Raw genomic sequence first — 22,260 nt, forward strand, 5'->3', positions numbered from 1 at the left:
GTCTAAGTCTAAAATTTCATTCATAATGATTTTAAAAAGGTCTTAAAAGTCTTAAATGTGATGTGATGAAACCTGTAGAAACTCTGAAACTGCTCATAGAGATTTTGTGAGTCCTCATGATGAGTTTATGAGGTTTGTTGTTATTTTGGGTGAATTTTTGCTCCAGATGTTAATTTTAATAACAGTGTGTTATCAACATTTCAACATGCGACATCACAAATTACATCCTTAAATGTCTTTATATAACTCTAATATCAGTGCTTACCACAGTGAATTATTAGTGGCAGAAGAGCAGCTCCTGTCTAAAGCTTTATCAGTTCAGTTTTGAGCTTCTGTTAGTGGAGAAATGCTGAGAAATGAAGTCTGTTTCATACACTGCTGCACACGACTCAATAACTCGACTATTCTGAACCCACATGTGTAACTTCATTTATTATTTTGTGTCTCTGAGTAAAGAATTAGTTTCTTCTTTTACTGAACTCGACCGCTTTAGACGGCTTCTTCATCTTCTGCTCCTGAATTCAGTCATTGTGAAGTGAAGCTCAGTTTAGAAGAGCTGAGAGTCAGAGCACAGGAGACCCGGGTCTGATCCTTACTGAAGTCAGATCCTCACAGCACATCTTCAGCCCTGCAGATACAGAACAAACTCACTAAAACATTTCCACCTTCATTATAAACCACAGCTAGAGAGGATTATGTGTGGGATTCATCTGATATTGCTCTAGAATTAGTGACTGTTTTCTGCTCATCCTGATGTTTATCTGCATAAAACACACATCAATGAAGAGCAGAGAGACGTGAATTATGACCTGAAGTGGATGCAGTGAACCCTGACTCACATAACTGTACATGCGCACGCTCAGGAGACACCTGTTAGCTCAGCAGGTTTATGTAAATGACTGTGAAACTGAGGCGGGCGTCTCTTTTAGTGTCTCTACAGTCTTCAAGTTTCTCTCTCTGATCATCTCAGCTTTATTCTACAGCACTGCTCATCTTTACACGTCACAGACACCAAATCACAAGATGATCTCAATATTCTGCTCTGTCTGCACTCTTCTGACCTGTGAGTTTCCTCATGTCTGATGGACAGTTTAAAGTGTTGGACACACGATCTCATGTAAAGCTTGTGTTTGTTCTGCAGGTGTCAGTGGAGTGACTGTAGTGACTCAGAGTCCAGTAATCACAGCCAGTAAAGGACAAACCGCTCAACTGAACTGTAATGTGGGCACTGTGACTGATTATCCTGCTGTATGGTACAAACAGACTCCAGCAGGAGTTCCTCAGTATGTGTTAAGATTTCGTCATGACTGGAGGTTAACTTACTATGGATCTGGTTTTTCTGCTCCTAAATTCACATCAACACATTCATCTAAATCAGATTATAGTCTGATCATCAGTAATGTGGATGTGAGTGATTCTGCAGTGTATTACTGTAAGACATGGGACGGCTCTGCTAGTGAGTGGGTATCACAGTGATTCACATCATGACAAAAACCTCCTCACTGCATTCACTTCTGCTTTTGGACAACAGATGAAAACTTGAAGCAGATTCAGTATTACATTTAAACTAAAATATGGAAACCAAAAGATAAGTGAATGACGTATTGCTATGATTTTATATAAACTGTTATTAAGTTAAAGCTTCTGACTCGCCTCAATAAGACTCTGATTGGCAGAGAGATTTAAGATCTTTCAGATCAGTGACCAAATAACAATCTTTACAGTAAGTTTACCAGAGAAAAACAAGTAGAAAAGTGTAATATTTGAGCAAGCCACATACAGCTCTGTAAATTATTAGAGTATTATGAAAATATGCATATTGTACACAGTAAACATGATCTATACTCAGTAATGGAGCCATAATAAAGGTGTATGTTTTAAAGTATGATGTTTCAAAAGGCATTATTATTTTTTATTTGATTCAATGTTCACATTTACTAATATAGATATAACGTTATGTGTATTTGGCAGGATGTGGGATGGGAGGGCACTGAGCTTAAAATGGTTTATACCTGAAGTAAACCCAAACAGCAAATTAAGCAGTACAACCATCCAAAGCATCAATTAAATACCCTAAAGAGTGCCCACATTTGTAATGCTGGTATTTTCTGGAATTTAGCTCAGACTTTTTGGGTTTTTTTTTTTTACTTAAAGTGTCTATGAGACTCCCTACATAAGGCATCAGACACGTCCTGCTGGTTGATGTGCTGGGCAAGGCTCAAATCTCCCATCTTAACTTTGAGAATGAACAGATAAAGGAAAAGTCTGGAGGGTCATTGACTTCAGCATCTTCAGGTCTGATGATGTAAATTCCAGTGACTGTATAAGCCACGTCTCTCTCCAACATCCTCAAAGTGTCCTGCACAACACAAACAGAGTAACACTGCTCAGCCATTATATGAGCATCAACAAATGCAGGATTGGGAAATCTGACCAAAAACAGCGTGAGAAAAAAAATAACAATAAAATCTGACTATAGATTTTAGGACACAACAGTCACTGGGCCTGAGATACTAGGTTTACCTGAACTGTTTAGACTTCTGTACTGTGTTTATTCTTGCACTCATCTTCTAATAGATTTATCTAGATGTGTGAATGAGCAGGACTTCGGTAATCTGAGAAAACTCAGCATCAATCTACAGATTTAGCAGACAAGTGAATACTTTATTCAAGTGACAATTTAATTAGCTTTATTGAATGACAGCTGAGGACAAAACAGCATTTAGGTTTAATTTGCATAGACATGAATATAACACATCGTGGCATAAGGAAAATAGTTTGTGCCACAGTGGATAGTTTGTTTAACCTTTTAGAACTATTATTGACACAATTTACTCCAACAAAATCATGTTCACAAAACAGCCATTGCCTTCTGCTTTTAAAATCAACAGGGCATGTCTTTATTCACATCTTGCCTGAGAGCTAGTTCACGTCTGATGGACACGGTTATTTTGCAGTCTGACCTACTAGTCTTGAGAATTGTGAGTCAGCAAAATATACTAAAATAGTTGTACTAATTGTCATGATTTTTTAATGAATTAAATTCTTTTGTAATTTAGCAGCTGGTTTGTTTAATGTCCACCTACCCATAAAAGAGCTAGTGATTCAACACACATACTATTAGCAGAATAACACTGACAACTGTTGATTTAACTCTGACATAAAGCATATGACACATTAGATGAAGCAGTTGGTGTTTGCTGATGGAGTGATTGTGTGAAGTGTGGAGCTCCTCCCTCTGTCAGAGTTTCTCTTCTCTATATGAGCGTCTCCTTCTCTCTGATCGTCTTCATGTCTCTAAACTCAAACTGCTCCTCACAGGCCAGATCATGCTGATCATCTTCTACTGCTCTCTCCTCACTCTTCTGTCATGTAAGTCACACATTTCACTGCAGACATGCCGATCTCTCAGCAGAGACGACAGATTCATCACATTCATATTATTGATTATTATTTTACAGGTGTCAGATGGTGTCAGGTGCTCACTCAGAAACCCTCCATAATGACTGAAGACAAGGGCAGATCTGTGACTCTGGACTGTAATATTGAGAAAGATGAGAATTATGTCAGCTGGCATAAACAGACTCCAAACGCAGCTCCTCAGTTTGTGTTGAGATATTATCATTCTCTCAGCTCACCTGATAGATATGGGGATGGTTTTACCTCCAGCCGCTTCACATCTAAAGCTCAGTCTAAAATTGACTATAGTCTGATCATCAGTAATGTGGATGTGAGTGATTCTGCAGTGTATTACTGTCAGACATGGGACAGCTCTGTTAGTGAGGGCGTATCACAGTGATTCACATCATGACAAAAACCTCCTCAATGCTCACATTCACTTCTGCTTTTAACAGATGATCAAATTCACGTCTCAGATTCATAAAGAACTGGGTCCTGTACTATGACTAGCTACATTCCTAGCTAGTGAGTTAAGTTTGAGTTTAGTTTGCATCAATCCTGTGTTTAGGTACCATAAATGTTGCTCAGCTTTATTCACTCTTTGTCACTCTGGTATGTTACACTGTACAGCTAACATGCTCCGAGTTATGCCCGGGTTATGGCTGACCTGATTATGTCCTGGTTTAGAGACCTTACAAACCAAATCAACTGTAAGCAAAGTGACAGAGTTTCACTAAAAAGTCAAACACATTTACACATAAATTTCTCTGATTGTAACAATGAGTATTTATAATACTATAGATGATTTATATAGTAATTATATCTGTAATCCATCACACACAAGCAATTTTAGTTAAATAACCTTTTTCAACCTTTTTTATAACCTTTTTTTCATGAATGTTTTCAAAGTTTTTGTATTTTTTAATCTTTGGTGCTGTGAACTAAATATTTTGGTTGTAATGTGATTGGCTGGTTTGCTTCATGAAGTCAGGATCAAATCCTGAGTTAACAGAGAATGTTGATGATCAGTTTCATGGTACCAACAAAGACTGATTACACTGGTTTGGATTGGTTTGGTTTGGTTAACTAATCACGTACTCCTGAATTTGTTCAGCCCAAGTGTGCCGCAAGCCTGTGTTTGAGTGAAGGTCTCGGCCGTTAGATCGCCCCCTGGGGGCTGGCTGCAGTACAAGTCATAAAGCCCGCCTCCTCCGTGTTAATGAAGGAGACTTGAGCCCAAATAAAAAAAATTATTACACTTGCAATAAAATGTCCCGAAAGATGGCTCTGGTAGATTAAGGCACTGGTTATTGTGCTGAAATAGGTGCAGATCTTCATTTTTGTAAACAGTTTGTTTTTAGCAGTAATTTAATGCTGGGCGTGTCATCGTGATTGACAGCTGTGATTGACAGTTTCTTAAAGCAGCGCGTCTGAGCTTCGGCAGGAGACTGAAGTGTTATTACGCGATTTCTGTGTTATTTTACCATGACAAAATGAGTTCAGCAGTAAACTAAAGTTTCTGACATACATGATCCTGGTGGAACACTGTTTACTCGCTAAGGTCAGGGCTTTTTTCAGACTTTATTAGTTTGCTGATACACGTACGCCTAGCCACCCAGATAGCAAAATACACTAGGGCCAGTTCCGGCTAGATTCCAGCCGAAGACTTACCCCTCAGAGCTCAGACTGACTACCTCTGCTGGACCTACTCCGCCGCGAGTAGGTTATGTGCTGCGGACTGGAGCTGGCGCGATTGAATATATAAAACCCTCATATTTGTTAACGTTATTACATCCATTTGTGTTGATATGACAGCAAACGCATGCTGAGAAGTTCGGGGGGTGTGGTTGATTTTACATAAAGCGTTTGGTTGGAAGCTCGACTCTGCTCATTTTCGCGGCTCCTCCTCTGGCTCCATCAGACAGTCCTTCTGCGCATGTCAAGGCTCCAATTTCAGCAGTCTTTTGCGACAGTTTGTGCCCGTCAAGCAGGCGTTTTGCCCTCAAAGCGTTCAATGGGAAAAGGCGCTGTCGCGTCGTCCATATTTTTTACAGTCATTGGTTCAGCTAGTATCATGTGTGGCGAGAAGAAGAACAAAACACAAGGCAAGAGTGGACTGATGTCAACACAGGCTCATTCTGAAAGCGTAGTCCTGTGGACGTTTCTGGAGACCGCGAATTATGTAGCCAGAGGAATGTATAGCTGCATTTCATTTTTTAAGCAAACACTATGGGGCAGTATGACGCCGTTCCTTTTGCCGTTTACTGGCTGACCGCTTACCTCCATGTGGAGGGCTTTCCCACTGCTACTAGATTTTCCAGTTAACTCGTCGTGTACGTCGGCGGACTTGAGACGCTGAGAGGAGTTAACCACAACAATGACGACTAGGTTTGAGTCTGGGGAAGAACGGTTCCAGAAATCAGGTAAGACAAAAACAGAATAAAACAATCGAGTGATTAACAGGGTGAGAATGTGGTAAAATCTGAAAACATGGTAAAAATCAGACGAGGGCTTTTCTTTTTCTGGACGACTTTTGGAAATCGTTGGTTGGGTTTAGGGAAGTAAGTGGGTGGGTCAGTACATTGGCCGGTCGCCCAGTCAATCTTTTACCCAGACAGTCAGTCAGACAGACGGTCGGTCAACAGCAGCCTCTGGTGGGTTTATGCGAGAACGATGGGGGGGTCGAACAGCACTCGCGAGAGACATTTAAGATATGATAAAACGCACAGAGCGGCCTCTCGCGGATTTGCTAAAACAAAAATGGCAAAAATACATACCTCCTGGGACATATTTCGCAGCCTCCACAAACATCCACGGGACTACGCTTTCAGAATGAGCCTGGGTTGCCTGATGTACACAAAAGCCCCGGAGGGTGATTTATTTACAAGTGTTCCAGAAGCAGTGCAGGAAGAAAAGTAAGTCTTGCAGGAGGGAGGCTTCTGGAAGGTGAGTGAGGGGAGTCTGGGGATGCACTGCAGGCTTTTAGTGGTGAGGGACGCACACACACCACACACACACATGAGACACCTGCTAGCTCAGCAGGGTTTATGTAAATGACTGTGAAACTGAGGCGGGCGTCTCTTTTAGTGTCTCTACAGTCTTCAAGTTTCTCTCTCTGATCATCTCAGCTTTATTCTACAGCACTGCTCATCTTTACACGTCACAGACACCAAATCACAAGATGATCTCAATATTCTGCTCTGTCTGCACTCTTCTGACCTGTGAGTTTCCTCATGTCTGATGGACAGTTTAAAGTGTTGGACACACGATCTCATGTAAAGCTTGTGTTTGTTCTGCAGGTGTCAGTGGAGTGACTGTAGTGACTCAGAGTCCAGTAATCACAGTCAGTAAAGGACAAACCGCTCAACTGGACTGTAATCTGGGCACTGTGACGAATTATGCTGCATGGTACAAACAGACTCCAGCAGAAGTTCCTCAGTATGTGTTATACAATTATCATGGCTGGAGTTCACCTGAATATGGATCTGGTTTCTCTGCTCCTAAGTTCACATCAACATGTTCATCTAAATCAGATTGTAGTCTGATCATCAGTAATGTGGATGTGAGTGATTCTGCAGTGTATTACTGTCAGACATGGGACAGCTCTGTTAGTGAGTACGTATCACAGTGATTCACATCATGACAAAAACCTCCTCACTGCTCACATTCACTTCTGCTTTAGTTAACAGATGATCAGAGCTCAACTTCACAGATTAATAGCACATCACAGAAATTTCCCTCCATCACTGAATATTTATTAATGTAAAGTCTGTCATCATGAAATAATAAACAGAACATCCAGACTGATCGGTCCATATACTGAACAATAAGAGTCTGATCAGAAACTGTAGTTACTAATGTGAGATTGACACTAATGAAGCCATAAAATACCTTGTTAATAATAAAGGAAACTCTCCTCTAAAGTATATTACTTATAAAATGTCATTTGAGCTTGAATATATCCACATCTCTTATTGTTTTATGCTGATTTTGTGCTGTTTGGAGTCTCTACAGTCTCTCTCAGCTGCTGAAGAACAACAAGCATGAATGAGATTGTGTTTAAAGCACTTGAACACACAGCAGATACCACTGATATGAACTGTGTGTGTGTGTGTGTGTGTGTGTGTGTGTGTGTGTGTGTGTGAGTGTGTGTGTGAAACAATTGTCCATGAATGAAGTGTGTAAAGCACACGGTGAGCTGAGCTTGAGTGAGTCTTTCACTTCTGTTTGTGTCTCTTCACAGACTGAGGAGGTTTTTGTACGGCTGAACATATCAAATCTTTCACTGTGGTATTCGGACAAGGAACTAAACTCATTGTGACGGGTAAGTCATCGCTCTACTGTATTACTCTTCATCTGCTTCATGTTTCATACATTGATCTGTGCTCTATAGTCAGTTTTATTAGAGGACTGTTAACCATGCATGTTGTAGATTTAGAGTTAAATACATTTCATTAATGTAGTGGAAGAACTGTTGCTGCTAAAAGTAGAATAACCGTTACTCAATTTTAAAAGTAATTTAATAATTATTTACTAATGAGAATTATTAATTAGATCTTACCCAATTTCTTTTGGTGTTATTGCTGTTACATTTACACACTTTTTTACCTGAATATTTATGATATAATCTACCCTAAAGAAGTGAGTGCAAATTATTGCCTCAATTTTATTGAGTAGATTCTATAAGTTGTTTTTAAAGTGCATAAAACCGCAGATTTTTTTGCAAAATTCTGTGCAGAAATAGCTAAAAATGTCTGTAGATTCTGTCTGGCCCTATAATCACTCTACTGGGCTTTCATTCTGTTACTGTATTATATATAGTGAACTCGTTGTAGATATATTTATATTTTTATTTCAGTTTTTATACTTGCTAACACTTTATTTATATGGTCCATTTGAGTATTAGTAGATCTGCCTAATATCTGTTGATACGCTCCTTCAACAGACATTTAACTGACTATAAGAAACTTTGTAAGTACATATCAGCTTACACTAACCATAACTCTTAACCCCAGCCCTAACCCCGATCTAAAAGTCTTCTTATAATCTAATGAGAATCAGTTGGCATGCAGATGCAATCTAACTTAATTGCAACACAAAGACCATCAAAATAAAGAGTGACCGTTTACTTTGCCAGTCACAATTATTTCTCATCAACTGCCCTGAAATACACTGTTAAATGAGCTTTATTAGTCATATTATTATTATTATTTATTATTTTTAATTTAATATTCAGCTGTTAATATGTTGTGATTTAGGAAGCTTTAGAAATCATTTTGTATAAAAGTGTATTCAGTTAATCAACAATGTCTAGTATATCTGTAGTTAAAAGCCTAAAAAGTGTATTTGTACTTTAAATAGTTATGTTGTAAACTAAAATCAAGCATGTGTGTGTTTAAGTCATCGCTCTACTGTATTACTCTTCATCTTCATCTCAACTACAAGAGTTTTCTGTCTGGATGTGTTTTATATCAGTGATCACTCGACTGGGCTGGTCAAGTCATTGTAGATTATCTTTTATTTTTTAATTCAATTTACTTTGTTAGTCATGTTTTTTTCCATCAGGTTACTTGGAAAAACCTTTAAACGAATAAAAAAATCACTGCAGATTTAACCTTAAATTTACTTATTGTGTGTTAAATGAGCTTTATTATTATTATTATTATTATTATTATTATTATTATTATTATTATTTTCATCATCATCATTATTAAACCATTCTTATATTATGATTTTAAGAAACTTTCAGAATTATTTTGAACGCAAGTTTATTTAATTAATCAATAAAATAATGTTTATTTGAACTTAAAAGAAGTAAATCTTTATGTTAAAACAAAAATCAAGTATGTATTTATTTCATTACTTGTTGGTTAAAATCTAATTTAAAAAAGAGGCAAATACAGTATTAAAATGACAAATATTTTAAGTTTTTAAGCAATTAATAAATGTTTCTTAAATGTCGTAAGAGTCCTCACAGCTACACCGTGTCTCAAAAAAACTCCAAGCAAAATTAATTAAGTCAGAAATTCGTCAAAATACATCCCACTTATATTATATTTTGTAATTAGATCGCAATTTTCGCCAGTAAGTAATATAATCCACCTTTTGTCCAGTTTTTAATCAGAAATTCATGAAGAAAACGTGAAGCACTGCAGCCTTTCAGTTCTCGTAAACCTTTGATCAAACTCTTATCTTCAATCCAAAACACCAATTTTTATGTAAGCCTAAAGGCTCGTAAACACCGGAACCCTTTTCGTTTGCGTTTATCGTCAGCATTTTACGAGATGTTTTGTCAGATTAAAGCCCAAGCGATTTTCACTGGCGTCAAGCAGAAGAGTCTGCAAAATATAAATATGCCGTTATTTCACCGTCATTGCTTCATCGTCAAGCAAAGTAAATAAAAGGATTATTATAATGCACAGATTGTGCTGATATTCCTGTACAGAATTTAGTCATTCTTACTCCTGTAGTACGATTAGCAGTCTTATTTTTGTATGATACAGTATATTACTGCTTGTTTTATAAGGACATGGTGTTTAGTCATTTTTGATGTTGTGGGGACATTAATGAGGTTAACGGCTCAAAAATCACACAGAATAAAGTATTTTGAAAACTGTCTCCTGTAAGGGTTGTGTTTAGGGGATCAAATATACAATTTGTACTGTATAAAAATCATTACATTTATAGAAAGTCCCCGTAAAGATAGCTGTACAAGTGTGTGTGTGTGCTGATGCTGATGTTGGTGTGTGTTGTAGACGCTGCTGCTGCTCCTCCTGTGCTCACCATCCTCCGTCCATCATCCAGAGAAGAGCTGAGCTCCAGTAAAGTCACTCTGCTGTGTCTGATCAATCACATGTCTGTGGCTTTCGCTGATGTGCGTTGGCTTGTGAACGGGAACTCGGTTACCGAAGGCGTCTTCACCGGCTCTGCTGAACAGCAGCCTGATCACAAATTCAAGAGCAGCAGTTCTTTAACCATCCAGAGGTCCGAGTGGGACAAAGACAGAGAGCTGACATGTGAAGCCACTGTGGCCTCCAAAACCAGCAGAGCAAGCATCAGGAAATCTGAATGCAGCGACTGAACCTGGAGAAGCGGATGTGCTGTTCTACTGTTATCAGAGCTGATCATATCTCTTGCTGGAGTGGCTCATCAATATAGAGAGTGTTCAAATAAAGCCTCCTCATTTTCTGCTGATGATCTTTCGCCTTTAATGTTGATTTACAACTGTTTTAATAAACTGCATCTTCAACAAACTTTGTCTTTGTGTTTATTGTCTTACCGTCTGTCGGATGAGATGTTAAAGCGAGGTCCTGACTCTCTGTGGTTATTAAAAATCCCATGGCACTCCTCGTAAAGAGTAGGGGTCCCTGATATCCTGGCCAAAGTTCCTCAATCGATCATCATCCCCATCTATCGAATTGGTTCTATCACTGTCTGTCCACTCCACCAATAGCTGGTGTGTGGTGAGCGCACTGGCGCTGTTGTCCTGTGGCTGCCGTCGCATTATCCAAGTGAATGCTGCACACTGGTGGTGGTGTGGAGATATGTACTTTGGGTGCTTGGCCATACACAACAAATGCGCTATATAAACACACATTACATTACATATTGTGCAGAGGAATGAAGAGATTGAACCTTTAAACTGTATGAACTGCTGTCAAGATGAAGTCAAGACTGACTTTAACAATCAATGAGGGAATGAAGGATGAAAATCTGACGATACAAACACTCAAATCGAGTCTTCAAACTGAAAATCAAAGAAAGCTCTGTTCATCTGAGGGTCAAACATCAAACTAAACTGCTGTCACTGCTACACTGTAAAAAAAACCTAGTTTTACAGAAAATATCACTAATTTTTTTACAGTAATTTTTTTGTCATTTAAAATTATATGTAGAACTTAGTAAAATGACAAACAATCTCTCTAAATTCACAGTTTGACTTTTATTTTAGGTATTTTATCATTAAAGACAAATTACTGACATTTTTGTTTTTATACAGGGAAATTACAGTATTATTTATACAGTATTTTTTCTGTTATTTTAAATTATATTAAAAAATCCGTAAAAATTACAAACAATATCTGTAAATTAACAGATTGACTGTTATTTTATGTACCATATGAGTAATGACAAATTACAACAATTTGTCTGTTTTATACAATAAAATTGCTGTATTATTTACACGGTGTTTTTCCTGTATGAAGTACATTTAAAATTACGTAAAATTAAAGTAATAAATTGTAATTACTTGCTCTGTAAAAAAAAAGGTCAAATGACTGGCAGCTACGGCTGCCAAACAAAAACCATAAAATGATGGTAAAATTTCTTTGTTGAAATAAAGTGCAAAAACTGATAAATCTACAGATATTTTCATTCAAATGTTTACAGAGAAACACTGTTATTTTACAGACTTTTCCTAGATTATTACGATCAAATCCGTTCAATAAAGTTACACACTAAGAGCGTTCACATGCACCTGTTCCGGATTCTGCTGATTGCACACACACAGCCGGAGGATCGTTATGAACTGATTACATGCACTTTAAAAGCAGCAAAGACCAATTACTAAGTCTTGTTATACTGTTACTGTCAACATTATTGTGTGTTTCTCTTCTTTTGCCTTACTTTGTTTGTTAATTGTTTACATTATTTGCTGCCGGGACTGATCATTTGCCTGTTATTTGACCATGACTCAGAATTCCCTGCATAATGTTACATCTGTTTGCCCCTGTGTTGACTGTTGTTTGCCTGACCATCTCTGTGTAATAAACCTGCATTTGGATCTGCACTCCTTTGTCGACGTCTCCTTCACGCTACAGTTCCATTTCATTTAAACCTTAAACCTCATTCAACTTAAACCTCTACATGTTTTACACAAACACTATTCAATAAAATGTAAGAACTGTAATTTTAAAGTTGTAAGAATTTTAATCAGTTTTATCTCGTTTGTTGTTTTTTCCTAATTTTTTTTATCCAAAATAAAACTGTTAAATTACGATCATGAGCATGACTTGGCATTTTATTAAATGTGTTTAATCGTAATGATTTAGGGAAAATTCTTTGAAATAACATTGTTTTCTCTTGAACTTTTAGTGCAGTCACTTTATTGATGGTGTTTGATCATAATAATCTTGGAAAAGTCTGTATAATAACAGTGTTTCTCTGTAAAACTCTTATTGTGTAACTATTAAACAGATTTGATCGTAATAATCTAGGAAAAGTCTGTATAATAACAGTGTTTCTCTGTAAAACTCTTATTGTGTAACTTTATTGAACAGATTTGTTCGTAATAATCTAGGAAAAGTCTGTATAATAACAGTGTTTTTCTGTAAACATTTGAACATTTTTTTTTCGTGCAGTGTAGTGAAGATCATTAGTGAAGAGCACAGCGGAGATGAATGAGTCTGAATAAAGTTCTGATGGAAACTCTGAGGAGATGCTCCAGATGTGACGGCCATCATGTGGATCTGCTGTGAAGTTGATGCTGAAGTTTGTCTTCTAGCAGACGCAGTGAAGTGTGGAGATGTTCTTCATGGGGACGCACAGGAAACACCTGCTCTTCTAATCAGCTCCATGTAAATCAGCAGCTTCTCTGAGCTCTTTTCATCTGTCAGACTTCATCTTCATCAGCTTCTGTCGATCTGTCGCCTGTCAATCATTCAGCGCTGCTTCCTGATGATGCGCTGCTGAGGCCTGATGATGTCACCGAGCGTCTCTTCAGTCTCTTATAGCTGCTCTCTGATCAGTCTCCTCTTCAGTCTGTTCACATCACACACACACTCACAACATGCTGACACTCTTCATCCTCCTCATCATCACTCTATCATGTGAGACGACACTAGACTGCAGATCCAGAGGCACATACGACTGTCGAGTGTGAGAGTTGTGTGGCATTAATGGTGTGTGTGTGTGTGTGTGTGTGTGTGTGTGTGTGTGTGTGTGTGTGTGTGTGTGTGTTTGTGTGTGTGTTTGTGTTCTGCAGGTGTCAGTGGAGTGACTGTAGTGACTCAGAGTCCAGTAATCACAGTCAGTAAAGGACAAACCGCTCAACTGGACTGTAATCTGGGGACGGTGACTCATGTTGCTGGATGGTACAAACAGACTCCAGCAGGAGTTCCTCAGTATGTGACAGTGTTTTATCACAGCTGGAGTTCACCTCGCTATGGATCTGGTTTCTCTGCTCCTAAATTCACATCAACATCTTCATCTTATTCGGATTATAGTCTGATCATCAGTAATGTGGATGTGAGTGATTCTGCAGTGTATTACTGTCAGACATATGACAGCTCTGTTAGAGAGTATGTATCACAGTGATTCACATCATGACAAAAACCTCCTCAATGCTCACATTCACTTCTGCTTTTCAGAGAACAGATGAAAAACATGAAGCAGATTCAGTTTTACATTTAAACTAAAACATTGCTATAAGTTAATATAAATTGTTATGGAATATTATAAGCACAGCATTATTGAATGCTTGATTGGCAGACAAATAGGAGACTCTGATATTATTCTTTCAGATCATTTTACCAATTTAACAATCTTTACAGCAAGTCTACTAAAGAAAAATTAGTAGAAAAGTGTAATATTTGAGCAAGCCACAGGATGCAGCTTTGAAAATGATTAGAGTATTATGAAATAATGCATGTTGTGCACAGTAAACATGATCTATACTCGGTAATAGAGCGATCCTAAAGGTGTATGTTTTAAAATGTGATGTTTAAAGGCATTATTATTTTCGTTCACACATGTTCACACACAAATATTAGATATAATGTTATGCAGGGCTGGAGTGGGACTCCTTTTCAGCCCTGGAGTTTCAAGCCTTAGACCGGCCCAATTCAGTTCACGACTGACAATATTAAAGTAACCTCATTTCCAATTCAGTACTTCACAGTGAAGGTTTATTTGAACAGTTACACAATGTAATGTTTAACAGTATCAGAATCTATTTTCTGTAAGAGTTAGTGCTCATAAATATCCAAACCTTAAAATGAAGAAATATCAAATAAATACAAATATATATTAAGCTATATGTAAAAAATAAAAATTAAGATTAAATGTATTGAATTTTCTATTGACACTATCACGTCCTTTTCAAGGAAGCTACTTTAGAACTTCAAATGTTTTTCATAAATATGAGAGCATTAAATGGTAGCTAAATCTCCAACAGGGGCGAGGCAGAGGCGCAGTGGGAAGCACATTCGCTTCACAGCTAGAAGGTCGCTGGGTCACTGGTTTGAACCTCGGCTCAGTTGGTGTTCTCCCTGCCCTCGCGTGGGTTTCCTCTGGGTGCTCCGGTTTCCCCCACAGTCCAAAGACATGTGGTACAGGTGAATTGGGTTGGCTAAATAGTGTATGAGTGTGTGTGTGTGGATGTTTCCCAGAGATGGGTTGCAGCTGGAAGGGCATCCGCTGCGTAAAAACTTGCTGGATAAGTTGGTGGTTCATTCTGCTGTGGCGACCCTGCATTAATAAAGGGACTAAGCCGACAAGAAAATGAATGAATGAATAAATCTCCAACACTATTCTTTAAAACATCACAATGTCCTTTTCTGCAATATCTGAATATATATTCTGTGCAAAATTGTTTAGATATCCAGTCTTTAAACACAAATAAAGAATAAAACAAGTATTGCACTGTTATCTGCCAGATATTTTTAACCACAGTATTACTTTCTAATAATGGCTTCATCTTTTTCCCCTTTTTAGCTTTCTGATCAAGTTAAGTCAGATTTATTAATTTAGTGAATCATCTGATTTCATTAATTGTCTCAAGGCAGTTTTCATTAAGCAGGTATAATATTTAATAATATTAATATTAATAATTCGTATTCTTATATTCACTCAATGACTACCTGCCCATTCTAGTGTGTTGGGCTCATGACTGGTGTTTGGTAACGTTACGGGGCCTGGCTCTTTACTGTTAACAGCAAACTGGACAAGAGTCATCATTAACCTGCAGGCTGCATTCTGCTCATGGGGCTGCGACAAAATAATTAAAAAGAGTGGAAAATAAATAAATAAATAAATAAATAAATAAATAAATAAATAAATGAAAGAAAGAAAGAAAGAAAGAAAGAAAGAAAGAAAGAAAGAAAGAAAGTACGACTGTTGACAGTGCAGTCAGCTATAGGGACACCAGCACTCATGGCCCCAGAAATACTCCCGGTCCTCTTGATTTGCCAATCATGGCCCATACCTGAATTACCCCTAAAAAGTAATTTACGCAGTACAACCATCCAAAGCATCAATTAAATACCCAAAAAGAGTGCCCACATTTGTAATGCTGGTATTTTCTGGAATTTAGCTCAGACTTTTTTTTTTTTTTACTCAAAGTGTCTATGAGACTCTCTACAAGAGGCATCAGACACGTCCTGCTGGTTGATGTGCTGGGCAATGCTCAAATCGCCCATCTTAACTTTGAGAATGAACAGATAAAGGAAAAGTCTGGAGGGTCATTGACTTCTGCATCTTCAGGTCTGATGATGTAAATTCCAGTGACTGTATAAGCCACGTCTCTCTCCAACATCCTCAAAGTGTCCTGCACAACACACACAGAGTAACACTGCTCAGCCATTATATGAGCATCAACAAATGCAGGATTAGGAAATCTGATCTCAGCATTTCATCCAAAACTAGAAATAGCAAGAAGAAATAAATAATAACAATTAAATCTGACTATAGGTTTTAAGATACAGTAAAGACAGCAACACTCTCTGGTGTCTGCAATACTAAGTTTACATTAACTATTCAGACTTCTGTACAGTGTTTGTTTTGATTCATGCACCCATCCTCTAATGTTTTTGAGTTAAAAGGCTGATCTGGGATGGGCTTAAATGAGGTTAAATATTGATTAATTTGTCTCTAAAATGCATTAAAGAGACTATCAAAATAAAGTGATACCCACCTTTCTAAGCTCAGCACAGCTTCAGCGATAATACTGTTAGCAGAATAACACTGACTAGTGTTGATTTAACTCTAGACACTCGGCTGTAAACTCTGACAAAAAGCATATGAACATTAGATGAAGCAGTTGGTGTTTGCTGATGGAGTGATTGTGTGAAGTGTGGAGCTCCTCCCTCTGTCAGAGTTTCTCTTCTCTATATGAGCGTCTCCTTCTCTCTGATCGTCTTCATGTCTCTAAACTCAAACTGCTCCTCACAGGCCAGATCATGCTGATCATCTTCTACTGCTCTCTCCTCACTCTTCTGTCATGTAAGTCACACATTTCACTGCAGACATGCCGATCTCTCAGCAGAGACGACAGATTCATCACATTCATATTATTGATTATTATTTTACAGGTGTCAGATGTGCGAAAGTGCTCACTCAGAAACCCTCCATAATGACTGAAGACAAGGGCAGATCTGTGACTCTGGACTGTAATATTGAAAAGGAGGAGAATTATTATGTCAGCTGGTATAAACAGACTCCAAACACAGCTCCTCAGTTTGTGTTGAGATATTATCATGCTCACAGCTCACCTGGTGCATATGGGGATGGTTTTACCTCCAGCCGCTTCACATCTAAAGCTCAATCAAGTATTGACTATAGTCTGATCATCAGTAATGTGGCTGTGAGTGATTCTGCAGTGTATTACTGTCAGACATGGGACAACACTGCTAAAGAGTATGTATCACAGTGATTCACATCATGACAAAAACCTCCTCACTGCATTCACTTCTGCTTTTGGCTAACAGATGATACTGTAAGAGCTCGACTTCACATTACAGTGAATGAAAAACAGATCATTTCATATCTTTAATATTGAGTCCTGTAATTTCATTTATCTCCTAATTTGCCTTTATTTTTGTGCTGTTTGGATCTGGACAGTTTCTGACTCAGTTTATATAGCAGTGTCTGCAGATTGAAGCGACTCGCTCTTTATTGCAAAGACAAACGGTCAAATTGAATACAAACACTTAATAATGATTACAGGACTCTACACACATTGGTCATTCTCTGTGTGTCCTACACAATACAGGTGTAACATCCTTTAAGGCTCCTATATCTGATCATGTCTAGTGCAGTATATCAGTGACTCTCTAATGCTGTGTTGAACTGGATCTCACTGGTGAGTCTTAAAATGTCTTAAATTTCAAAAACTCAATTTTAGGCATTAAAAAGTCTTAAATTGACTGAAATATTGTGTTGTAGGACTGAAACCAATTTAAACAGGTCTTAGTTTTGTAATGTAAAGCTATTTAATTGGGCCGACACACATCCAATCACTAATAATCATCACAATAAGAGTTTATTTATTAACTGTTTATACTAATATGGTGTAATTATCTTCCTTATACAATAACATTTGTTTTATATGTTTTAAACTGGGCCATTAGACAAAATCATTAGTGTTTAGCCTTGTCTAAGTGTGAATTTCATTCATAATGGGTTTCCAAAAGGTCTTAAAAGTCTTAAATGTGATGTGATGAAACCTGTAGAAACCCTGAAACTGCTCACAGAGATTTTTTGAGTCCTCATGATGAATTTATGAGATTTGTTCTTATTTTGGGTGAATTTTTGCTCCAGATGTTAATTTTAACAGTGTGTTATCAACATTTCAACATGCGACATCACAAATTACATCCTTAAATGTCTTTATGTAACTCTAATATCAGTGCTTAACACAGTGAATTATTAGTGGCAGAAGAGCAGCTCCTGTCTAAAGCTTTATCAGTTCAGTTTTGAGCTTCTGTTAGTGGAGAAATGCTGAGAAATGAAGTCTGTTTCATACACTGCTGCACACGACTCAATAACTCGACTATTCTGAACCCACATGTGTAACTTCATTTATTATTTTGTGTCTCTGAGTGGAGAATTAGTTTCTTCTTTTACTGAACTCGACCGCTTTAGACGGCTTCTTCATCTTCTGCTCCTGAATTCAGTCATTGTGAAGTGAAGCTCAGTTTAGAAGAGCTGAGAGTCAGAGCACAGGAGACCCGGGTCTGATCCTTACTGAAGTCAGATCCTCACAGCACATCTTCAGCCCTGCAGATACAGAACAAACTCACTAAAACATTTACACCTTCATTATAAACCACAGCTAGAGAGGATTATGTGTGGGATTCATCTGATATTGCTCTAGAATTAGTGACTGTTTTCTGCTCTTCCTGATGTTTATCTGCATAAAACACACACCAATGAAGAGCAGAGAGACGTGAATTATGACCTGAAGTGGATGCAGTGAACCCTGACTCACATAACTGTACATGCTCACGCTCAGGAGACACCTGTTAGCTCAGCAGGTTTATGTAAATGACTGTGAAACTGAGGCCGGGCGTCTCTTTTAGTGTCTCTACAGTCTTCAAGTTTCTCTCTCTGATCATCTCAGCTTTATTCTACAGCACTGCTCATCTTTACACGTCACAGACACCAAATCACAAGATGATCTCAATATTCTGCTCTGTCTGCACTCTTCTGACCTGTGAGTTTCCTCATGTCTGATGGACAGTTTAAAGTGTTGGACACACGATCTCATGTAAAGCTTGTGTTTGTTCTGCAGGTGTCAGTGGAGTGACTGTAGTGACTCAGAGTCCAGTAATCACAGTCAGTAAAGGACAAACCGCTCAACTGGACTGTAATCTGGGGACGGTGACTGATTATCCTGCTGTATGGTACAAACAGACTCCAGCAGGAGTTCCTCAGTATGTGTTATACGATTATCATAGCAGTTCTCCTATCTATGGATCTGGTTTCTCTGCTCCTAAATTCACATCAACACACTCATCTACATCAGATTATCGTCTGATTATCAGTAATGTGGATGTGAGTGATTCTGCAGTGTATTACTGTGCAACATGGGACGACACTGCTAGTGAGTGGGTATCACAGTGATTCACATCATGACAAAAACCTCCTCAATGCTCACATTCACTTCTGCTTTTACACAACAGATGATCAGAGCTCAACTTCACATCTAGGATTAATAACACAGCACAGATTCTGCATTTTCACTACATTATATTTCACTTAATCATTAAAATTAACATTAAATTACTTTTAGTGAAGTTTATTTATAAACTTATATCGAGAGGAGCACGTGATTATGATTGAACACGGCTGGTTCTGCATTAGCACACATGATCCACCAATCAGGTCATTCCTAACCCACTATAAAGAGTCAGGGTTTTTCACTACAGTCATCTTCGATTTGAAGAATCCCCCCTTCCACCCCTACCTCTTCACCTTTCCCTCCATAGGGCGGCACGGTGGCCCAGTGATTAGCACTGTCGCCTCACAGCAATAACGTCACCAGTTCTAGTCCTTCAACAGGCCGGTGGTCGTTTCTGTGTGTAGTTTGCATGTTCTTCCCGTGCTTGCGTGGGTTTTCCTCGGGTCCTCCGGTTTCCTCCCACATTCCAAAAATATGCACAACAAGTAAATTGATAAAATCTGAATTTTGCACTACAGTTAATCTGTCACCCTGCAGCATATCTTTCATAGCATTCAATTTTTAGTCATCAGTTTTTATCAAGGGGGAGTTGTCGAGATCTACCTGAGCTCAAGGCTCCCCTCTCGCCCTTCAAACGTGAGGGAACCCAGGGCTCAAGAACCTTTTGGCTCAAAGCTCTCTCCCGGGACAGCATGCCAAACTTGCTTATAATCAATCATCAGCTAAGTGTGAACTCTTGAAATGAAGATTAATTTGGCATGCATTGATTAACAGATCATCCAGACTGATCTTTCCATATAATGACGAATAACAACAACAAAAAGATCAAAAACAGGTACTGATGTGATATAGTCAGCTTTATCAGTAGTTTGTGTGATACTGTACATACAGTAGGCATGCTTCATTCATGTATTCATATGTGCTGTTAAATAAATAATAATTAATGATTGAGATATGCGTTTTCAGTGTGTCTGTGATAATGAGTGGATTCTGATTTATTCAGTAACCTGTAATGGTCTATTTCAACAGACATGCAATTCTCTTGGACAACCTATTTTTGTTATACAATATGGTGAAATGGACCAAACGGTAACAAATATCTGACAAACCCTGAGCTGTCAGTCAGGAGTGTGCAGTGTGTGTGGGGCAGTAATGATGAACTGATCTAGACGGTGAGTTTAACCCTGTCAACTATTAATCATTTAATTATCTTTCTAACTTCAGTGATAATACTGTTAGCAGAATAACACTGACAAGTGTTGATTTAACTCTAGACACTCGGCTGTGAACTCTGACATAAAGCATATGACACATTAGATGAAGCAGTTGGTGTTTGCTGATGGAGTGATTGTGTGAAGTGTGGAGCTCCTCCCTCTGTCAGAGTTTCTCTTCTCTATATGAGCGTCTCCTTCTCTCTGATCGTCTTCATGTCTCTAAACTCAAACTGCTCCTCACAGGCCAGATCATGCTGATCATCTTCTACTGCTCTCTCCTCACTCTTCTGTCATGTAAGTCACACATTTCACTGCAGACATGCCGATCTCTCAGCAGAGACGACAGATTCATCACATTCATATTATTGATTATTATTTTACAGGTGTCAGATGTGCGAAAGTGCTCACTCAGAAACCCTCCATAATGACTGAAGACAAGGGCAGATCTGTAACTCTGGACTGTAATGTTGAGAAGGATGAGAGTTATATCTACTGGTATAAACAGACTCCAAACGCAGCTCCTCAGTTTGTGTTGAGATATTATCATTCTCACAGCTCACCTGATCTCTATGGGAATGGTTTTACCTCCAGCCGCTTCACATCTAAAGCTCAGTCAAAGATTGATTATAGTCTGATCATCAGTAATGTGGATGTGAGTGATTCTGCAGTGTATTACTGTCAGACATGGGACAACACTGCTAAAGAGTATGTATCACAGTGATTCACATCATGACAAAAACCTCCTCACTGCATTCACTTCTGCTTTTGGACAACAGATGATACTTTAAGAGCTCGACTTCACATTTCAGTGAATAAAAAACAGATTTTAATTTTTTATTATTGAGTCCTGTTATTGAATTTATCTCTTAATTTGCCTTTATTTGTGTGCTGTTTGGATCTGGACAGTTTCTGACTCAGTTTATATAGCAGTATCTGTACATTAAAGCAACTCATTCCTTGGTGCAAAGACAGACAATGAAAGGGAGTACAAACATTTAATAATGATTACAGGACTGTACAAACATTGGTCATTCTCTGTGTGTCCTACACAATACAGGTGTAACATCCTTTAAGGCTCATATATCAGATCATGACTAGTGCAGTATATCAGTGACTCTCTAATGCTGTGTTGAACTGGATCTCACTGGTGAAGCATCTGATATCGAATGGCAGTGATGATGTTGATACTCACAGCTGGTTTTCTGAATTCAGTCAATTAAATCAAGAGAAGCATTGAGTCTTTGCAAGAGTTTGTTTTGAAAATAACTCTTCAGCAAACTGCAATAGCGGTTTATCAGGACAGGAGACTGAGTAGGGATGGCAAGACCAGACAGGAGGTGGTGACAGCCTTATGAGGCACAGCTGACCAAGCAAAATTGATAAGGATAAGCCAGACGGGGATGACACTGAAGGCCTGCTGAAAACGACAAATATACGAAGACAACTCAAACTCACAAACAACATCACAGAAAGAAACAAACACGGTCGAATCACAAGAAGAAGAAGACGACGACGACGACGAAGAAGAAACAGTATCACAAGCAGCAACAAGATGCAACAGGTAACAATGAACGGACAAAGACGAGAGTGAAGAGATCACATTATAAAGTGAGGAAAGAATATGAGGACCAGGTGTAAACACAGAGACTAACGAGAACTAGATGAGGGCTAAACAAGGGGGTGTGGAGGAACAGAGGAGCACATGGTGAACACAAAAGCTGCAGTCGACTTCATGCAGCGCTGGACAGA

At 38.4% G+C, this 22,260-nt stretch overlaps 1 protein-coding gene across 1 annotated transcript; it reads left to right on the forward strand.

Annotated features, from left to right (window-relative positions):
* The first annotated feature begins 927 nt into the window (after positions 1 to 927).
* Positions 928 to 10,639, forward strand: LOC141375070 (immunoglobulin lambda-1 light chain-like). Its single transcript, XM_073945198.1, has 4 exons — positions 928 to 1,063; positions 1,142 to 1,463; positions 7,689 to 7,723; positions 10,155 to 10,639. Exons 1-4 carry the CDS (start codon positions 1,024 to 1,026, stop codon positions 10,478 to 10,480), a joined length of 723 nt encoding a protein of 240 aa, XP_073801299.1. The 5' UTR covers positions 928 to 1,023; the 3' UTR covers positions 10,481 to 10,639.
* Positions 10,640 to 22,260: the final 11,621 nt, after the last annotated feature.

This window comes from Danio rerio, chromosome 3, assembly GCF_049306965.1.
Source record: "Danio rerio strain Tuebingen ecotype United States chromosome 3, GRCz12tu, whole genome shotgun sequence".
NCBI lineage: Eukaryota > Metazoa > Chordata > Actinopteri > Cypriniformes > Danionidae > Danio > Danio rerio.

Coding starts and splice junctions, on each gene's coding strand:
- LOC141375070 (XM_073945198.1), top strand. CDS start 1,024: ATGATCTCAATATTCTGCTCTGTCTGCACTCTTCTGACCT. Junction 1,064..1,141: donor TGTCTGCACTCTTCTGACCT/GTGAGTTTCCTC, acceptor TTTGTTCTGCAG/GTGTCAGTGGAGTGACTGTA. Junction 7,724..10,154: donor AACTAAACTCATTGTGACGG/GTAAGTCATCGC, acceptor TGTGTGTTGTAG/ACGCTGCTGCTGCTCCTCCT.